The sequence below is a fragment of the Mercenaria mercenaria genome, chromosome 13 (assembly GCF_021730395.1).
Source record: "Mercenaria mercenaria strain notata chromosome 13, MADL_Memer_1, whole genome shotgun sequence".
Classification (NCBI taxonomy): domain Eukaryota; kingdom Metazoa; phylum Mollusca; class Bivalvia; order Venerida; family Veneridae; genus Mercenaria; species Mercenaria mercenaria.
In genome coordinates this window covers 73,201,058-73,220,491 of record NC_069373.1, presented here as the reverse complement: position 1 = coordinate 73,220,491, position 19,434 = coordinate 73,201,058, and the positions used below count along the sequence as shown (strand labels likewise).

General features: G+C 29.5%; 1 protein-coding gene across 1 annotated transcript in view; it reads right to left on the bottom strand.

Annotated features, from left to right (window-relative positions):
• Nucleotides 1-19,434, bottom strand: part of LOC123528975 (myoblast growth factor receptor egl-15-like) — a 142,847-nt gene that overhangs the window by 9,803 nt on the left and 113,610 nt on the right. The window contains exon 13 of the mRNA XM_045309097.2: nucleotides 369-496. Coding sequence (XP_045165032.2) covers nucleotides 369-496 — 128 coding nt within the window. The remainder of the gene's footprint in view (nucleotides 1-368; nucleotides 497-19,434) is intronic.

The following is a 19,434-nucleotide window of genomic DNA, read 5'->3' as shown; positions in this document are numbered from 1 at the left end:
ACAAGTGTTGTATCGTATAGTTCTGTTTGAATAAAAATAATAAGATTACAAACAAAATTGGTTTGTTTCAGATCCGTTGATTTTGTCTTACTTTGAATGAAATCCTTGTAAATAACTTTGCAAATGCACGGAGCATTGCTCTGTTTATTTAGAGTCCCTGTATGAGGCGTTTCGGAAATCCTGGAGGGACATTTATTACTTATAAATTTTAACTTATTGTTTATGTTATAATTTATTAGTTATAATATATAAGTTATACATATGTAACTGGAGGATGAGTAAGCAGAACAACAGATATCCAATCGCTCAATCTACAATACATTTACACTTTAGTGAAAATTATAGTACAACACTGATTTCTCGCTTACCATAATTGGCCTTTTCATCGACTTGGACTTGCTATTCCAAACACATATGTAAAAGATGGTGGCACATGTAGCAATGGCAACAAGCACGAGAACTACTGCTAAAACTATATACCCTGATCGAGGAAACGCTGAAATGTGATTAAAAGAGTGCAAAGCATTAAAAAGATATGTTAAGACTTGTTCATTTACTATCATTATCTTAATCATCATCTCCTCCTCCTTCTCCTCCTGTTCGACTTCCTCGTTGTCTTTTATATCATTATCAGTTTAATAATTACTTTAAGTACCTTTATTATCATTATCATTATCATTATTATCAATATAATTTCATTCTTTTTAGTGTCATATACAATTATTGCGTTTTAAAACGAGTGCATAACCCAAGGCTGATATCACTTCTACCAAGCAGATAAGTCCTCGGATCGTACTCTCTAAAAAGCAGTAAATGTTTTAGCACTAAATCCGACACCTCATACGTTAATTGAGAAAAGACATTTGCAGCGGTTTGTCGTTTTTCCAGTATCAAGTGATATAGGACGACACCTTGTTATGACATCAAAACGTTTTGACGTCACTGTTGCATGTCAATACATTTTATTTTACTCCACCTACGAGTCGGTGCGACCTTTAATCATTAATCATGCGACTGTAAATAAAAATTTATTGATAATAAATAATTATCATTTACATCCATCACTATCTAATAAAATCTTTAAAAATACCCTCATACCAAAACGAAAACCCACAAGAAACCGACTTAAGGTAGTTCTGCACGTAAGGATCAAACCTTTTCTACAATACAGAGTTTCATTAAACCCTGATTTTCAAAACTTCAGAATACACTTAGAAAACTCAGCAAATAAAAAAGATAGGGTCGCGTGGTGGATATTTTGCTAGGCTGACTTGAAAAAGTTGGACCTTTGGATGAGTTTTCATTATGGGAGTCTATGGAAAAATCACAACTGTTGTAACATTATCGCGAATAGAAATTTTTCTATAATGTAGATTTTAACGAAACTTCTCACAATTGTAAATAAACATATGGCCTATAATATTTTGAAATAAAATGTACAGGTCCGTTTGCTTGTTTTTGAGGTATTTGTCCATGACTATAGTGATCCGCACATTTCAAGCTGGTTTTAAGACTTAATTTTGAGTGATTTACCATGTCAAGTGTTCTATTATAGAAAGATAGTAACGTCGCCTTTGTAGTAAATTTACTTACGGGTTGCCATTAGTTTATAAAATAATTTTCATTTCTGTTGCTATTTTGCTTTTGACTGAATTCCTTTCTTCCAAAGAATCTTCTTATAGATTCTATTATTTTTGTCATCGCGTTTATATACATAATTACTACATTTGCAAATAATGAGAAAAGAGCTGTTTGTACAACGCATATGCCCCCTTTGGTGACTTTGACCATGATCTTTGACCTACTGCCCCAAAAACAATTTTAGGTTATCCACTGACCAAAGGCAATTCTATGGAGTTTGAAGACAGTAGGGCAAAATGTTTTCAAGTACTGGACGGAAACTATTTTCAGTATCAAAGTCACTGTGATCTTCACCTTAGACTTACTGACTCCCTGAAATAAATTTTCATAGTCAACAGACGTTCTAACTAAAATGAAATAATTGCAGTATTCTATCAGCAGAAAAGAACCGTAACATATATATAGTGGGAAGTTAAAAATAATTTTGGAAAGATGTAAGTAAACTGAAAGGGAAAGAATTTTATAATCTAATAACTCCAGTTGAATCAACTTTATTAGAGCACACACAAACTACAGAAATTTAATCTGATTTCTATAATCCCAACCAAATTTAATCAAAATGTGATAAAACTGCAACCTTGAATCTTATCTTTTCTTTTATGTTTGTAATCATAAAATGAGTAAGTAAGCAAAACGTTCCCTCATATTGCATTTTGTTGGACTTATGACCTCTTATTCAGGATTATATCACAGCTTTTAATGTTGCTTACTATTGCATAAAATGAAATGATATTTTATGCAACATAGCTAAAACCGCATGTGAATGAATATAATTAGAATGTCTGTGGTATTTGTCAGAACTAATTATTGAAGCGCCTATCAGTTTTTGTAACCATAAAGCTGGACAATGTTTGAAGTGTTTTATTAGTATTCTTTTGGGTAACTTAACTTTTCAGGTTGTCAGTTATCTTGCACTGTGCCGTCGCTAAGTATGCAGTTCACCTGGTCCTGGAATTTTGTTTACCTCTGTGACTACATATGTCTATGTTGAAGTCTCCACTGTATCATTGCACTACTAAAATGTATTCTAAGTTTGGCAGCCAAACAATTCCGGAGTTGAAAAGGAAATTAAAGAATGAAACGCCAAGCAATCAGATTGTAGGAAGGAATTAGTAAAAAAAGGTGCGCATTTGACATTAAAACACACAGAAGCTGAGCCTTCCATGTTACTGATTCTGATCGCTGATATACATATTATTTGTTGACAGTAGATCGGCGTTTGATATCGAATTACTTTTTCTGTCATCTGAACAATTTTATAATATACTGTGCGGTAATGTTCTTTATATTCTTTATATGTGTTGCAAAGCAGAAACATTAGAATAAAACGGCAGGTTGGAAAGTTGATACCCTTTTGACAAGAAGAAGAGCTATTCAGGAGAGCTGGTGTGTTGGTAGCAGGACTGAAATTTAATGCACACAATAAACATGTACACATATTAGTATTTCCTCCAAAAGTGCAAGAAATGTATTGAAGTCATTTAAAAACGAACCAGTCAAAATTATCAGGAGCTCGTGAATATACATCCGTGACCACTTCGTCTTAGAACAGAAAAAGTGGACACTCCATGACTCAGTTCATAAATACATGTATCAGTGTCGTTGGTGCATCAACATTGCTAATATTTCAACTGTTTAAACAGTATGGTTGTAGCTCATGATCTTGACTATTCATTCCTAACTCAAAAAGACTCTATTTTTGGATAGTATTTTATTCGCACAAAATACACTGAAAAGAAACGCCATAGAAAGGAAAACATCTTGGTAGAGTAAAAACCCACAGTGGTATGATGAAGAACAGAAAAACTATCACTATCAAAGTTAGGTCCCGTTGTGAAGGCTTTGAATAGCGGACAAAAACAATACTGACAAACTCATTGCAAAAAACATTTGTCAAAATACCGCCTTCAGCATTCACCCGAATTCAAGTATGAATACATTGCCATATCAAAATACATATGACAAAATCATGAGACGTTTTGAAAATATATGGTGGTATTGATGCTAGAGTCGTTCCAATTGTGTCCTGTTCACCACATGTCATTATCAGTAGCATGCGAATAGTTGAAGAGAAACTTAAGTTCTATTAAGACGAACCAATTGACAGTGTCTAAAACCTTAAGACGATTCACGATTAAAAATTCATGGTCTTTGCAGAGACATAGAAGTGTTTCTTATCACTGTTTACACAATAACTAACATGGTGCACGTCCTCATAACCGTGCCAAGGATAATTGCAAAAATGATAAAAGACATGCAGATTTTATTTTAATTTATACTTCAGAAAAACCCTTTTAGAGAAAACATTTTACAAAAGATATGTTTGGTAAAGTGTGATAGCTGTCTACTTATTATATAAAAGGGTGTCCGTTCAGATTTTTTTCGAAATCTTAAAGACTAGTTCATTTTTACATAACATAAGAACAGTATAAGTATGTTCCTTTCTGTTTTAAAAGAAATTTTATTTTGACCTTGTCGCTTGCATTAACAAAGAAAAGAAAAAAGTATTACACGTAATTAAACCTGTACGAAACTATTTACCAATTTTGTTTTAATTTTTCTATATACTTATTTGTAAAGAATAAGTCAGTCAAAGTTTGTTTATTATGGTAATCAGTTTTAAGATTGAAATTTAGAATAAAACGTTACAATTTAACTAGATGCCCACGGGCAACATGTCGAGCCCAACAGCTGTCAAAAGTACTGGGAGTTGCACACGACACTCCTTGTCTCATTGAGACAAACAATTATGCCAAATAAACAAGAGATTGCAAAAATTTACAATATAAGTTATTTAAAGTAACAACAAAGGGACGTAAATCTTAAGAAAAAAAATTCTAAGTCACAAAAATCCAGTACAGATAGGTCAAAAAAACACCTCAAAATTTGATGCATGTTGTACTACAGAAAAGTGGTCTTGATTTTTCTCTACGACTAATAATAAAAAAGTTACAAATATAAACTATTTATAGTAACAACAAAGGGAAGTAATTCTAGGATCTTGTGCATGACACTCCGTCTCATGATGATGAACAATTGTGCTAAGTTACATCAAAATCCCTCTATGCATCAAAAAGAAATGCTCCAGACAAAGTCATTCTTGTATCTGACATTTGACCTCTAAGTGTGACCCTGACCTTAGACCTAGGGACCTGGTTCTTGCGCCTGACACTCCGTCTCATGGTGGTGAACATTTGTGCCAAGTTACATCAAAATCCCTCCATGCATGAAGAAGAAATACTCCGGGCAAAGTTGTCATTCTTGTATCCTTTGACCTTTAAATGTGACATTGACCTTAGACCTAGGGACCTGGTTCTTGCACATGACACTCCGTCTCATTATGGTAAACAATTGTGCCAAGTTACATCAAAATCCCTCCATGCATGAAGAAGAAATGCTCCGGACAAAGTCATTTTTGAATTTGACATTTGACCTGTAAGTGTGACCTTGACCTTTGAGATAGGAACCTGGGGTTTGCGCATGGCACTCCGTCTCACTAAGGTTAACATTTATGCCAAATATAAACAAGATTGCTCCATGCATGTCAAAGTTATGGTCCGAATGGACGCACGGACGCACGCACACTCGCACGCACATACACCGAACAGCCATTTGGACAACTATGTCTTCGCTTCCGCAAGCGGGCTCGACAAAAAATCATTCTGGTCAATCTGGTTTTCGTTATAATGAAACAAATATGGAATTAACTACAACAAACACATAGCGAAGATTCATCTGAAAACATGCAGTTAAAAAGAAGCTACGGGAATGTTTAGAGGTTAAAAGTGTTAGTCTATATTTCAGACTCAGAATGGTGAAATTCACGCATGAATGTGTTGATCATTGTCATCCTTCTAACTAGAATGTTTTTAATGGAAAATAAAACAATGTTGAAATGCATTTCCTTAACTATTACTGGTCTGAAATTTCAAAGCATGTAAAAAATAGATATAATATCTGCGGAAACTTTGACATCTGTACGTACCAGACATTAAATGACACAAACGTGTTATGTTTTTCTTACACCAATTATATGTTCTATATGTACTCTTTTGTTGATATTTTCCGGTCTCTCAAGTTAGATCAAAATCCCTTCATGCATGAAAAAGAAATGCTCCGGACAAAGTCATTCTTGTATCTGACCTTTGACCTCTAAGTGTGACCTTAGATGTAGGGTCCTGGTTCTTGTTCATGACACTCCGTCACATGGTTGTGAACATTTGTGCCAAGTTACATCAAAATCCCTCCATGCATGAAGAAGAAATGCTCCGGACAAAGTCATTATTGAATTTAACCTTTGACCTCCGTGTGTGACCTTGACCTTTGAGATAGGGACCTGCGGTTTGCGCATGACACTCTGTCTCACTCAGGTTAACATTCATACCAAATATAAACGAGATTGCTCCATGCATGTCAAAGTTATGGTCCGGACAAACAAATCCGGACGGACGCACGCACGCACGCACGCACGCACATACACCGAACAGCCATTTGGACAACTGTGTCTTCGCTTTCGCAAACGGGCTCGACAAAAACTGGAACGTTTATTGTCACACTTGATTAAGCAAACAAGTCCTTTGTCTGCCATGATTGAGTGCCAGGATCACATGTAATGAACAAGGGACTACACTCTACAATATACCTGTCACATGTAGATATGTTTGTTGCAACCCCTCTAGCGGTTCCAAGCGTCCATTAAAGTTTTCACATTTGATATGTTGCTTTTTAAGCTTTTTTGAAATTTTTGGCTTTTAAAGGGACATATTCTGTCCCATCGATTACAACACGATTAGAAGAGAATTCAGACTTTAAATCTGACGGTAAAAATAATGCACTTGATTCCTTAATTGCTGGTATTCATAAAGCTCCTTAGGAAAATTTCCCTAAGGGACTAACTAAGGGAAAAGTTCCAAAGAATTTGTGGACAATCATCGAGATAGTTGGAATGTCTAACAATATTATCGCATACAGTCTGGCAAAGTAATGAAGATTATCAATAAATCTTATAAAGTCTACACTTTTCTTTTGTGCTATATGTTGTTCAGGAAATTTTACAAAGTTAAGGAGTTTCCTAAGTTTTCTTCTTAGGAGCTTTATGAATACGGACCCAGGCTCTATTTGGGCAAGATAAAATCACTGTAAATATCAACTTCTTCCATCTTCCTTCCTATCTTAAGCAGTCTCGATAGTTCAACATTTTTAATGAGAAATTTTCTTCTTAGGTTCGTAAGTTTACGGAATAATTGATTTTGAGACTGAAATTGATATAACGTTGTGGTATAAAAAATAAGCATTGATCCAAGAGTGTTCACAAACATGAATTTCGTGTTACTTTCTAACATTATGGACAAAGAGTATATTCAGTACCATTGACACAAATGTCTCTTTTCAAGTCTGATTGCGCAGCAGTATTTTCATATCAACTATATATGATAGACAGAGCTACCGACAGGCTTGAGCTTTGAGTGATCTGACAATAATTCTATTTCCTTCCATTGATTATTTTAGCCTGATTGGACCATAAAAGCTCAATTGAGATTTCAAGTTCAATCAGAAAATGTTTAGAGCCTAATTGCCAAAGACAGATACTATTTCATATACTGTTTACGTATCGGTATTCTTTATTTCCTTGGAAACAAAAACAAATTTATGCATAGTTATCATGCGGCACCTTTGACGTATGACCGGGAAATGTGACCTGCCTGTTGATGACCGCACCAAAACAGCAGAATCATCAGTCATACTAAATAAGAAGAATAGGCAATATATTTTCCATAATTAAGTCCTTACAAAAACTTTGTCACAGTAAATTTACAAAGTTAAGTAGTAACAGCATGACACACCAGCCCTTCATCTACCCATACGTACGATAGTATAGTAGACAATCGTTAACTTTATAAATATTTATGTAGACGTAACAATCGTTAACTATATAAATATTTATGTAGACGTGTTTATACCAGGGCATAAAAGAATATATCAACTATCTTTTGTTTACTGAACGTAATCTTCAGGTTTGAAACCGATTTGCTTACGTAGCAGAAGGAAATGGTATTCAGGTTTTCACTGTTCTCTCGTCGAGACGTTTTATCGCCACAATTTATTTCTGTTGGCAGACTTTTTCGGTCACTTCTCGATTGGCAATGTGACATACATTAGCACGTAAACGTCATAATAAAATAACTTTTTGTCGAAATACCGCTTGCTGCGATTTACCATTTAGTATAGATTTTCATAAGAACGCTTGGAATAGTAGTATAGTAATTGTCAGTTCTGGCCCGATTTTAAAATTCAATTAAAAATATATAATTTATAAAAATCAACAATTTTTATAAATTATTTAATTAAAACGTATATTTTTTTAAAACAACTTTTTATTTTAAAATCAAAAATTTTTATATTTTTTTTTTTAAAAAAAACAACTTTTTAATTTAAAATCAACAATTTTTATAAATTATATTTTTTTTAAAAACAACTTTTTAATTAAAACGTATATTTTTTAAAACAACAATTTAAAACCTATTAAAATAATTTATAATTGTTCGTCGTTTGCTCTTTGATTGTTAACTTTTAGTATTTTATACAATAAATCATACAACGGTACTTTATCTTGTAACATTTTTATGAAAAATAAACAATAGTAACCACAGAGTGTACTTGTTTTGTCTTGATATTGAACATTGTTGTATTTTATATTTAATAAATATTTAATTACCTCCTTTGGTGGAGGAAGCCCAAATGGATCGAAATACATATTATTTAAATAACAAACCCAATGTGTTCCAGGTCCAACAGAGTCATCTAGATTTATAATTCCACATTCATTTTTATTTCTTATTTTTGATAAATTATTTCTGCTAAATACACCCCTAAAGTTTTTAATTTTTAATTGTTTTACCCATTGTTCTATTTCAAAGTTAGAAATTGGTTTGTTTATAAATTTTATTTTTTTTTTTAAATGGGAATTCGTCTGTAAGGTCTTCTCTGAGAATCAATTTGTATACCCCGGCCTTTTCCCTTACCAGTTAATAAAGATGTAATCAAAGGTATTCCTAGACTAGCAGCCAGCATACCTAAAAACCCACCGTCTTGTTTTTGTTTTTGTGTTAATTTAATCACTCCATAGCCTAATAGTTGCCTTTTTTGATTAGGTGTAATATATGGTATTATCATATTTCTCTTATCATTAGCTACTGAAATCATACCATTTCCAAGTAACTTACTAACACCAGTACTGGCCAGCCCAGAAAGGGCTCCAATACCCAGAGGAGCTAATATTTTTGGAGCTATTTTTGCTGCCATTGGAAGAATTGTTTTTCCTAACAAACCAGCCAAAGCTCCTAAAAATCCACCATTTTGACCTTGACTGGACATTTGTTTTTTTGAAATTGTAATTTCTAATCCCTTGTTATTTCTAATAGACTTTTCAATTTGATTAATTTGTGTTTTTGTTAATAGTAAAGGGAAGTTTCCACGTAATTGTTCATGTTTTAAACTAAAATAAAATGAAGTTTTATTATTATATGCTTTAGCTAAATTTTTCTTTTGTAATTCTGTAAGACTAACCCTATATTCAATATAATTTGATGACATTATATACTTTATATTTATTTTAACTTTATTTTATTTAAAAAGTAACAAGTTCATTTCCAATAGTATTTATTTCAACTGTTTCCTCATATAATACAATTGCGTAAATACGATATCTTGCAGTGGGAAGTGTATTTATTTTAACTGTTAATGTAATTTGTTTAGGATCTTCTGTTATTACTTCCTTTTTATATTCCAAGTTAAAATGGACAAATCCAAACAAACTTTGAAAATTAAATCTATTTAAGAGACTTCCAGTAGTTTTGTTATTTTGTTTATAATAATAATTAATTACATCGTCATATATTCTTGATATACTTGTGTATTCTGTTTCTGGATAAAAAACACCATTACCAACTTCAAGACGACAAGAGCTCAAAGTGCAATCATCATCTGCTGCATTTAACTTAAATGTATCTAATAAAAGCGGATTCATTAGTTGATTATTACTTTTGTCAGGTCGTTGTAAATAAACAAATACATGTTGTGGGTTTATTACACTAGCCGTTTCTCTAAAAGTTGTATTAATCTGTTGTGTATCAGCTGATTGTGTTATCATTTCCCGAAGGTATGACCATCTTGCTTTTGTAAATCTTTCAGAAATTAAATTAAGTCCAAATTCATTGAAAATTAAACGTGGAACCCATAGAATTAATTTTGTTACAATTACCCTACCTGGGTCTCCACCATCTCTAAAAATTAATTCATCATCATCTGTCAACCGCATTATTATTTGAATTTGACTTGGAGGTATAATATTAGTTTCTAAACCCTGAAAAAATGAATAATTATTTAATGGAATTTTAACATTTACCTCTTTAGTACCCGTGATTAATCCTTCCCTAAAAGCAAAACCTTTATTATCACCAACAGCAGCTGTAGCAGTAGTATCTAAATAAATATATTCGTTTGTTCCAGTTGATTCTGCATAATCTTCAGATAGTTCAACCAGATTCTTTATATTTACTATCTTATATAAATTGTAACAATTATAAACATTTTTTCCATTTTGTTTAACCACTAAATGATCAATTAATGAAGCTGCATTATTAATTAAAGCAATTTGAGCTCCATCAGCATAATCACCACCGCCAAGCTTATTTACTTTAAAACTTACTTCAAAATAACCATTAAACCAATCAAAGTATGAGCTTCTATCATTAATTGTAAATTGATATCCCTTTTTTTCTTGCTTAACATTATTTCCCAAGACAGATATTAAAGCATTATCTAAACGAATAGGAGTTAGTTCGTATCTTTCACAATATTGTTTTGTTCTAAACATGTATATATTATATATTATTTTATTTTTTATTAAAGTTAACCTTTAGTTTTTATAAATTAATTTATTAATACGTTTATGTGTTCCAGCACGAGCCTGAAGCTCATCAAGAGCTGAAGCTCCAGATCCTGACAATAATCTATTTAGTCTTATATTAATATCCTCCTCCTTACTATTTTTACTGTTATTCTTTTCTTGTAATTCCTTAACAATTAAATAACCAACTGCCGGAGCAGGTTTCTTTTAAAATTTTTAATAATTTTATTAGCAGCTAGATTTCCAACTTCTGTTCCAACCTTTTTTGTTCCACTTTCTAACGCAGCTTTTCCTGCTGTTTCCAGAGCTTTTTTTCCAGCAGATGCAACTCCACTTGAAAGCAATTTTGTTAAAGTGTCAAAGATACCTGTACCGTGTATGATTTCTTTTCCAGTTCGAGCATCAACATAAATAAATATTCCTTTATTTTTGTCATAAACTTTTTTGTACATTTTATAAAACTAAAATATTTATATTTCTTTTAAAATTAGTGTAAAACTTGTTTTAATTTTATTTAAATTAATTATTCTACCAAATATGTCTGTAATATGTATTTTTATTGAATCTATCATAGTTCTATTAACTTCAGAATATCCAATTATCCGAGGTTCTTTTGTAAATGGATAAGCTCTTGTTAAATCTGCAGTACTTAAAGCATAGATAATATCACTGAAATTACCATCAACAAGTGAATTATCAATAAGATCACAATGAATATAAATTGTATCCACAGAGTTAGTTATATTTGGTACTTCAGTTCCCCATTCAGTATTTCTCAATGCTTTTTTCTCAAATCCAAGCAAAGTATGAACATTTGACATTCTTAAATCCAACATAAAATTATCTTTAATTGAAATCAAAATCTTAAAATTACTTAAATCAAATTCCAAACTTATTGGTGCAATGTCTGATTTATCAAATTCATAATCATCATTACTTATTAATGTTTCCCTTATGTAATTATTAATATCAGTGTAACTGTAAGAACCATTTGTAAATATGATATCTTTCCATTCTTTACCATTATTATAACGAATTCTTTTATTGTCATATTCATCAGTAATATTATGCCAAGAATAGGTCATAGTGTTAATACTAGCCAAACCGACAACATTAGTTTTATTTTTATCTAAAATTAAAGAACGACCAAATCTGATTGTAAAATCACTAGGGGTATTATTTTCGTAATTTTTAACTGTTTCAGAACTTAACACAATTTTTTGTTCCATTTATATAATTATTAAACATATTTTTTAATAAATTCAAGAAAAATATTTTTTATATAACATTTCATGTTGTTCTGGTAAGAGTGAATTCATTTTTATAATTCATCAATTATTTTAATACCTTCATTTTTTAGTTCTTCATTATTATTTCCAGCATCAATTGAACCACAAATTAACTCCAAGTCATTAACCAATTCTTTTGGATTACATGGACAAACGTCATAACCCTGTCCTCTAATTACTTTTTTAAATTTCATAGATCTTTTATTGATAGGTAATTCTGATTTTTCTATTAATTTCTTAAATATTTTTACTGAATGGATTGAATGTTTTTTATTATTATATCTTTTATTAATCAAATCAATTAAATCGTTATCTACTTTAGTATTAATTACTTCCTTTCCTGTTATTTTATTTTTAGCGATTAATCTGTTTTGACCATAAAGTTTATTTAAATTAATAAACAAATTACCATAATGGCCGCTTGGTGAAACTTTATAATATCTTATTCCTTGTCCAACCGCATTTTTTAAACCAATAATATGTTCTAACTGTATTTTATGCTTTATAAGTTCAGTACGATCATTTTCTAACTCTTCTATTTCTGCTATATCATTTCGGGTTTTTATTTTCTTTCCTTTTTTACCGGCTATTGTACCATTTAAACTTTTAACATCCTTGTTAACTTTTTCTATATCTGCTCTAAAATCTTCTTCATATATTTTTTCTGGATAGTCATTATCTAAATTAAAAAAATAAGACAATTCGTTATTTAATGCCAAACTATATTTTTTTTATAACACCAAAATTTTAAAAACACAAAATTTTGTAAATTGGGTTCTTTTTTAATGAATCTGATCAAATATTTATTAATTTGATTGATTTTTTGCTATCAAAAAACAATACAAGATGCTTAAGAATAAATTTAATAGTGGTTTCTTTAACTGTAAATACTTTACAAAAAGAAAATTAGTCGTTCTTATTCATAATCTAAGCAATCTTTTTTGTTAAATTTCTTATTAAGGATATATAGATGGAATTTTTAAAATGTTGAAGAATAACCCAGATCTATTAGGTTTAAATTTGTTTGATTTAGGATTAACTACTAAACCGTATTCTATAACTTAAAACACAGAATGTAATGTATTTCATAAATAATGACTTGAAACTCAATTGACACAGCATTCAGTATGGGTATACTATAAATCAGGGTAATACACGATTGAGTTTTCAAATTTATTTTAGTTCAATTATATACTTACTCTAAGAGCCTCAATCTATACCACTCAGTATTAGACTTATTGATTTCATAAAGTTTTAAGAATTGCATTTATATATTAATTACGTAAGATATAAAATTGAAAATAAGAATGATAACTTGTTGATTATATATAAATGGAAAATCTATTTAGACGAAAACAAAAAGTAAGTAATTCCGATAATTTAAAACATTTTTTCATCAATTCATGATTAAAATAGTGGATTTTAAACATGAGAAGAAAACAAATTCATTAAGCAAAAGTTACAAAATATTATATATATAGACAAATACTTAAGACTAAAAAACCTGAACAATTTAAATAAGGGTTTATTAAATACATTTAAATGAATTGCAGAAAAAAATAATTGATCAAAGGCAGCTTACTAATATTGCTGATTCACAACCAAATAACCTTAGTGAGGTAATTTTGATATAAAAAACAACAAATAGTACTGTGAATAGTCATAATTTGAGTATGAATTAGTAAATTTAAAAAGTTACAGAATGAAATAACAAGTTAATCAATTGAAGGACACAAAAAACTGTTGTAGTTGAATATATTAACAGAAGCATTACAATTAATGGTAGCAAAAAAAGAAAAACTTCGGATTAACTGTTCACACTATATTTTAGTTGGAAAAGTACCAGTATTACGAAGAAAATGATATATTTGTAATGAACAAAATATTAACCTAACTCTTTAGCTATGCAAAAATCAAAAATATGTTTTTTGTATATAACAAACCGAGAAAATTTTTTTTAAAAAAAACTTTACTAGTAATATAGATGAGAATTTTTAATGATATAAATGAATCTGATAATGTAATTAAAGTTAAATTTGATATTGATTTAAATGATTATGCTACTAAAAAACAATACAAAAGGCTTAAAAAAGAAATAGAAAATGATGTGGTTTCTATAACTGAAAAATTACAGAAACAAGAAGAATTAGTCGCTTCTGATATTCATAGAGTCTATGCTAAATACATTTTATTGAATTAATTAATTTCTATTTATTTAACAGTAATATATAGATGGGAATTTTTAATGATGTAAAAGAAAGAAGTAAACCTGACAGTATAAGTAAAGTTAAATTTGATATTGATTTAAGTGATTATGCTACTAAAAAACGATTCAAAAAACTTAAAAAAAGAATCGGAATCGTATCTTCACAAAAATAAGGAACTTGATAACACAATGAACAGAGCATTAGATATGGGAGGTAATAACCTTATAAACCTAGGAGATCCAGATAAACCCAACGATGCAGTTTCAAGACGATTTATGTTTAAAAAAGTTCAAAGTGTAATAGATAACTATAATCTTGAAGACATCAAATCTATAAAACAAACACTAGAAGCAGAAGTAAAGAATATTGAAGAATTAACAAAAGATTTTAAAAAGAATTCATTATTAATAGTTCAATTACAAGATAAAATTGAAAAAGAAATGAAAGCTATGGTTGATTCTATTAAAGAACTTGAAGAGAAATCTGATTTAACAGACGAAAACATAAAAGAAGTATTTCGAGTCAATTTAAACATTTTATTCACTCAAATTCAAGAATTAAAAGATAGTATGATTAAACATGAAGAACTGAAAGACAAGATTATTGAAGCCGAGAAAAAGTTACAAAATATGTATCAGTTAGAAATCAGAACAGAAATAAATAAACTAAATACTGAAACTGAAAATAAGCATAGAGATTTATTAGAATTAATTTCAAATAAACTTGCAGAATATAAATCTGAATTGGAAAAGGCAGCTTCACAAAGAGGTGATGATCACAACACAGCATTAGATAACCTTAAAGAAGAGGTTAATTCTAAAATAGATGAGTTTAAAAAACAAATTCGAATTTGGATTAGTACTGTTGACAACCGTCATAATTTAAAGTATGCAGACTTAAGTAATATTACAAAAACATTACAAGAAGATATAATGCAGTTTAATGCTAAAGTTGAAGAACATAAAAATGAGCTGGACCTTGTAGTTGAAAAATCAGTTAAACAAGGAGAAGCAATTAACACAATTAATGGTCAGCTAGAAAATTTTAAGAAACAACTCCGGATCTTGATTAGTACTGTTGACACACGTCATAATTTAAAGTATGCGGAATTAAGTAAACTTACAGGTTTATTACAAGAAGATATCAACGAATTTAATGCTAAAGTTGAAAAAAATAAAAATGAACTGAACTTTGTAGTTGAAAAATCAGTTAAACAAGGGGTGTTAATTACTGCTAATACTAAAGCAATTTCCACCAATACTGATGCAATTAATATAATTAAAGATCAGCTGGATGCATATGATAAACAAGACGTTGTTTTTGAAAAAAGAATAGACAATATACATCATGAAATTAAAAGTTCTGGTGAAGTTACAACAAATGAGTCTGTGTCAGTAAATAATAACTTTGCTGAGTTTTTATACTTTTCTTTAATGTAATTATAATGAAAATCATACATTAAATATTTTGATAAGTCTAGAATGCACATTCCGACGTAACAAGGTCTATTTAATAATAAACTTTCTTTTATTCTATGAATACCAAATAAATTCTTGTTAAACATCGTTGAACTAACAAATGAAGGTTTTGCTATATACTTCAATAAAATATTTTCATCATGGGTCAGCTTAATATTAACCCTCTTGCGCAGATTTTCCATCGTCTTACCGAATACAGAGTTGTTCATCAACTTAAAAAAGTCCTTTTCAAATGAATTTTTTGCTTCAGATCTTTTCTGTGTATTAAAGTCAATATATTCTTTTAACCAGGAACTTTCATCAAAAGTTAATACTCTATGTATTTTGGTTACTTTTAAACCGAGTTGTGTATACAGTTCAAGATTTTTAAAATGAACAACATATTTTTCCTTTTTCTTTAAAGTTGGAATCAACTTCTTTACATTGCTTTTTCCTATTTCAAATTTTTCTTTAATGTTTTTACTGTAATTAGATAACCATTCATCTGGTATAATAATTTGTTCTGGAGCTAGTGGGTAATCATTATGTAAAGAATGTAATTCTTCCGGATATTCCAAATCACACTCAACTATAAAATTACTTTTACCCTTTGCTATTAATTTCTTAAATTGTTTTTCGGTTGTCCATTTAAAGTTACCTGTGGGTAAAGACTGAGACATGGCCCAACCATATAAATTATTAGCATCCAAATACATTATATATTTATGTTCCTCTTCGGAATTATAATTTTTCATATATTTATTATTAGCTTTGCTATAGCGATTGGCTATATAGCTAATTCCACCCCTAAGGCCTTTTTCAATAAATAGATACATATCAATATCTGATATTAAATCTAATTTTGTTTTAGTTAACATAGCATCCCAGGCTAACCCAGGACTACTAAAATAATGACATGGATCTAATTTATAATATTCAATGCATATTTTTCTGAAATTTTCAAAAACGTCAGTCAAAAGTAAGACATCAGTTTTTAAATATAAATCATGGTATTCGCCAAGATTTTTAATTTTAAATTTTTTCCAAATATTCCCAGCGTGTTCATATTCTTCGTCAGAAATATGTGTTTCATTCAACGCAGAATAAAATTCTTCTTTGGAAGGCAATTTTGTATTATTAAATTTATCGAATGAATCCATATAATCATACGGATAAACACCCTTTGTTTTTAATAAATTAATTTTACTTTTTGGAAATTCTTCCAGAAGATATTTAAATTCTGGAATGTTTTTTCCTAAGTTATCCAATGATTGCGACATAAATTGAAATGAATCAATAAATACTAAGTCGCTAATCATGAATGCCATGTATTTTTCCATATTGTTTGGAATAACGTTTATATTTTTATTAAATTTTCCTATTTGCTGCATAATAAAATGGCTGTCATAACCTCTTAAATTATGAAAAATAACAGGAATTTTATGCGTTAGTCTAAAATTAATATTACACTCTGAGTGAGCGCTTCCTCTGAATTTTCCTGTTATATGACAGTGGTCTCTTACTTTGATTGAATCTTCTATATATTCTTTTTCACAGATATGACAAATCTTTTGTTTTTTAAATTCTTTTTCGTCTTTTATAGACATTCTTAAATCTTTATTAAAATTATTTTTTAATATTTCTTTACAACGCTTTTCTTCTTCAAGCATTTTTTCTATAAATTTATATACAGCATCAGGTCCTCTATAAACCTGGGTTGGTTTGGTATATTTATATTCATAGCAACAGACGACTTTATACCCATAACCACAATCTGTATGTTTTTGGTATTCTTCTGTAAAGGAAGAATCTGGATTTGGTTGACTGCTAGATACCTTTTCAGTTAATGCTTCAAAATCAGCATATATCACAAAAGGTGCTTCTAATTGTTTTTGAAAATTTTTAAATTCAATTATACTACCTTCAGGTGGCATTTTAACACCTTGGGTACCATTGATATTTAAACAATTTTCTTTATGCTTATTCAATATTTCTTCTTTTGTAAAATGCTGTTAACATGATTTACAAAAATATTTTTATGCCGGTTTTTTGTAATATTATTCATTAGTCTGTTAAAATCTTTAATCCAGACATAATGATTTTTCTCATCGTTATTAATTAATAATAAATCACAGTGGTCTTCAAAACCACTCTTTGATATATATAATGGATATACTCCATTAGGTTCTTCATAACCAAATACATTAAATGAAATGCTATTTAAATTTTCTATTTTAGGTATTTGATTTAATGTAACAGGAAACTTTATTCCGGTGTAATCAACATCGTCTATAAGTTTTTTATATTTTGAAGCTTCTTGAGGATTTTTTTAATAGGAAATTTATATGCCAAATGGCACCACCTGAAACATTCATTGTCATTGTTCTTTATATTTATTAATCCTTTCTTTGGGTGTTGTAGCGGTTTCGGTAATTCTAAATAACTAGAAGCTGCTAAAGGATTATATTTATATCTATTTAAATAGTGAGCATTAACTGACTCTATCCTCCAGCCGCTTCCTTCGGAAATCTAATTACCGATTCTGTTTATTATTTCATCAAAAGCTTGACGTAAAGTTTTTTTTTTTATTTCGTTTTTGTTAATAACTTCTAAAGCCTTTGATTGGAAATAGGCTGATTTATATATTGTATCAGTTGCACTTATTTTTACAAAAGTTATTTTTAAAACAACGTTTATTTTTATACCTTTTAAAGTTTTAAGTTCAGCTTTAAGTATTTCATAAGAGTCGTTTATAGTTAAATATAATTGATTCTTTGGATCTTGTCTATATGTAATTTTAATTTCAAATTTCTTATAATATTGCTTTTTTGATCTCTCTATTTCCATCTATATATTATATTTAGAAAAAAAAACACTAAGGAAAAAAAAAGGATTAAAAAAAATAATAAAATAAATAAAGTTTAAGAAGAAATAAAATATTTAAATTTATATCATTTTCCGCTGGTTTTTGATATTCCACTTTTAACTTGGTTTTTTCCTTTGCAGCACATTAATATCGAGGTCGTTAGATGTTGCATAAGTGCTTTTATATGTTTTTTCTTCATCAGTATCACAATTGGTTGCAATAACTTTTTTAGGATTGTTTCGAATATTATTTGGTCTGGGACAATCGCATAACCTTTCAGTATTTTCTTCTTCAGTTAATAGACAACCACATTTCCATTTAAATAAATTATTTTTTGAAAGATAAGGATCTATAACATTTTGTAATTTATCAATGACATGATTTTTATATTCGTCGCTAACTATTTCATCAAGTTTTGATAACATTTCTTCTTTTAAGAACTTTCTTATATGAATTTTTGTCTGGATTCATTATTTCTCCTAATGTGCTAGATAATTTTGGCATAATCATTCTATCTACCTTTCTATTAACCATCTATATATAATATACTTATAGAAAAAAATCTCTAAAATACACACATAAAATTTAATACTACTCTTCTTCTTTTTTACTTTTATATCCGTTAAGTTTAAATTCTTTCATATATCTTTCAAAGGGCATTAAATAATTTTTTTCTTTCTGCATTTCTAACAGTATTGAAAAAATATCTTGAATAACTTTTTTCTCTTCTTCTTTTCTAGGATCTTTAGGGTTATGAACAGGTTATGAACAGCTAAAGCCGCAATCCGTGCTTTTGTTATTAGTTGTTTTATTTTGTGATGATGTGCTTTTAAAATAAATTTCTTGTCGTCAAGTTTTAGTCTATTAGTAAATATGGTAATTACTGGTGGAACAACACCAACAACTGCTATAAATATAGGAACAGCTGGAACAAGTGCTAATGCAGCTGAACAACCAAAGATACCTGCTGTAATCTGTAATCCTGTATTTACTCTCCCACAAAGTTAATAACTTTTTCTGTAAGCAGCAGCTAGTTTAGTTAGGTGAATAATTAATTGATCTATTG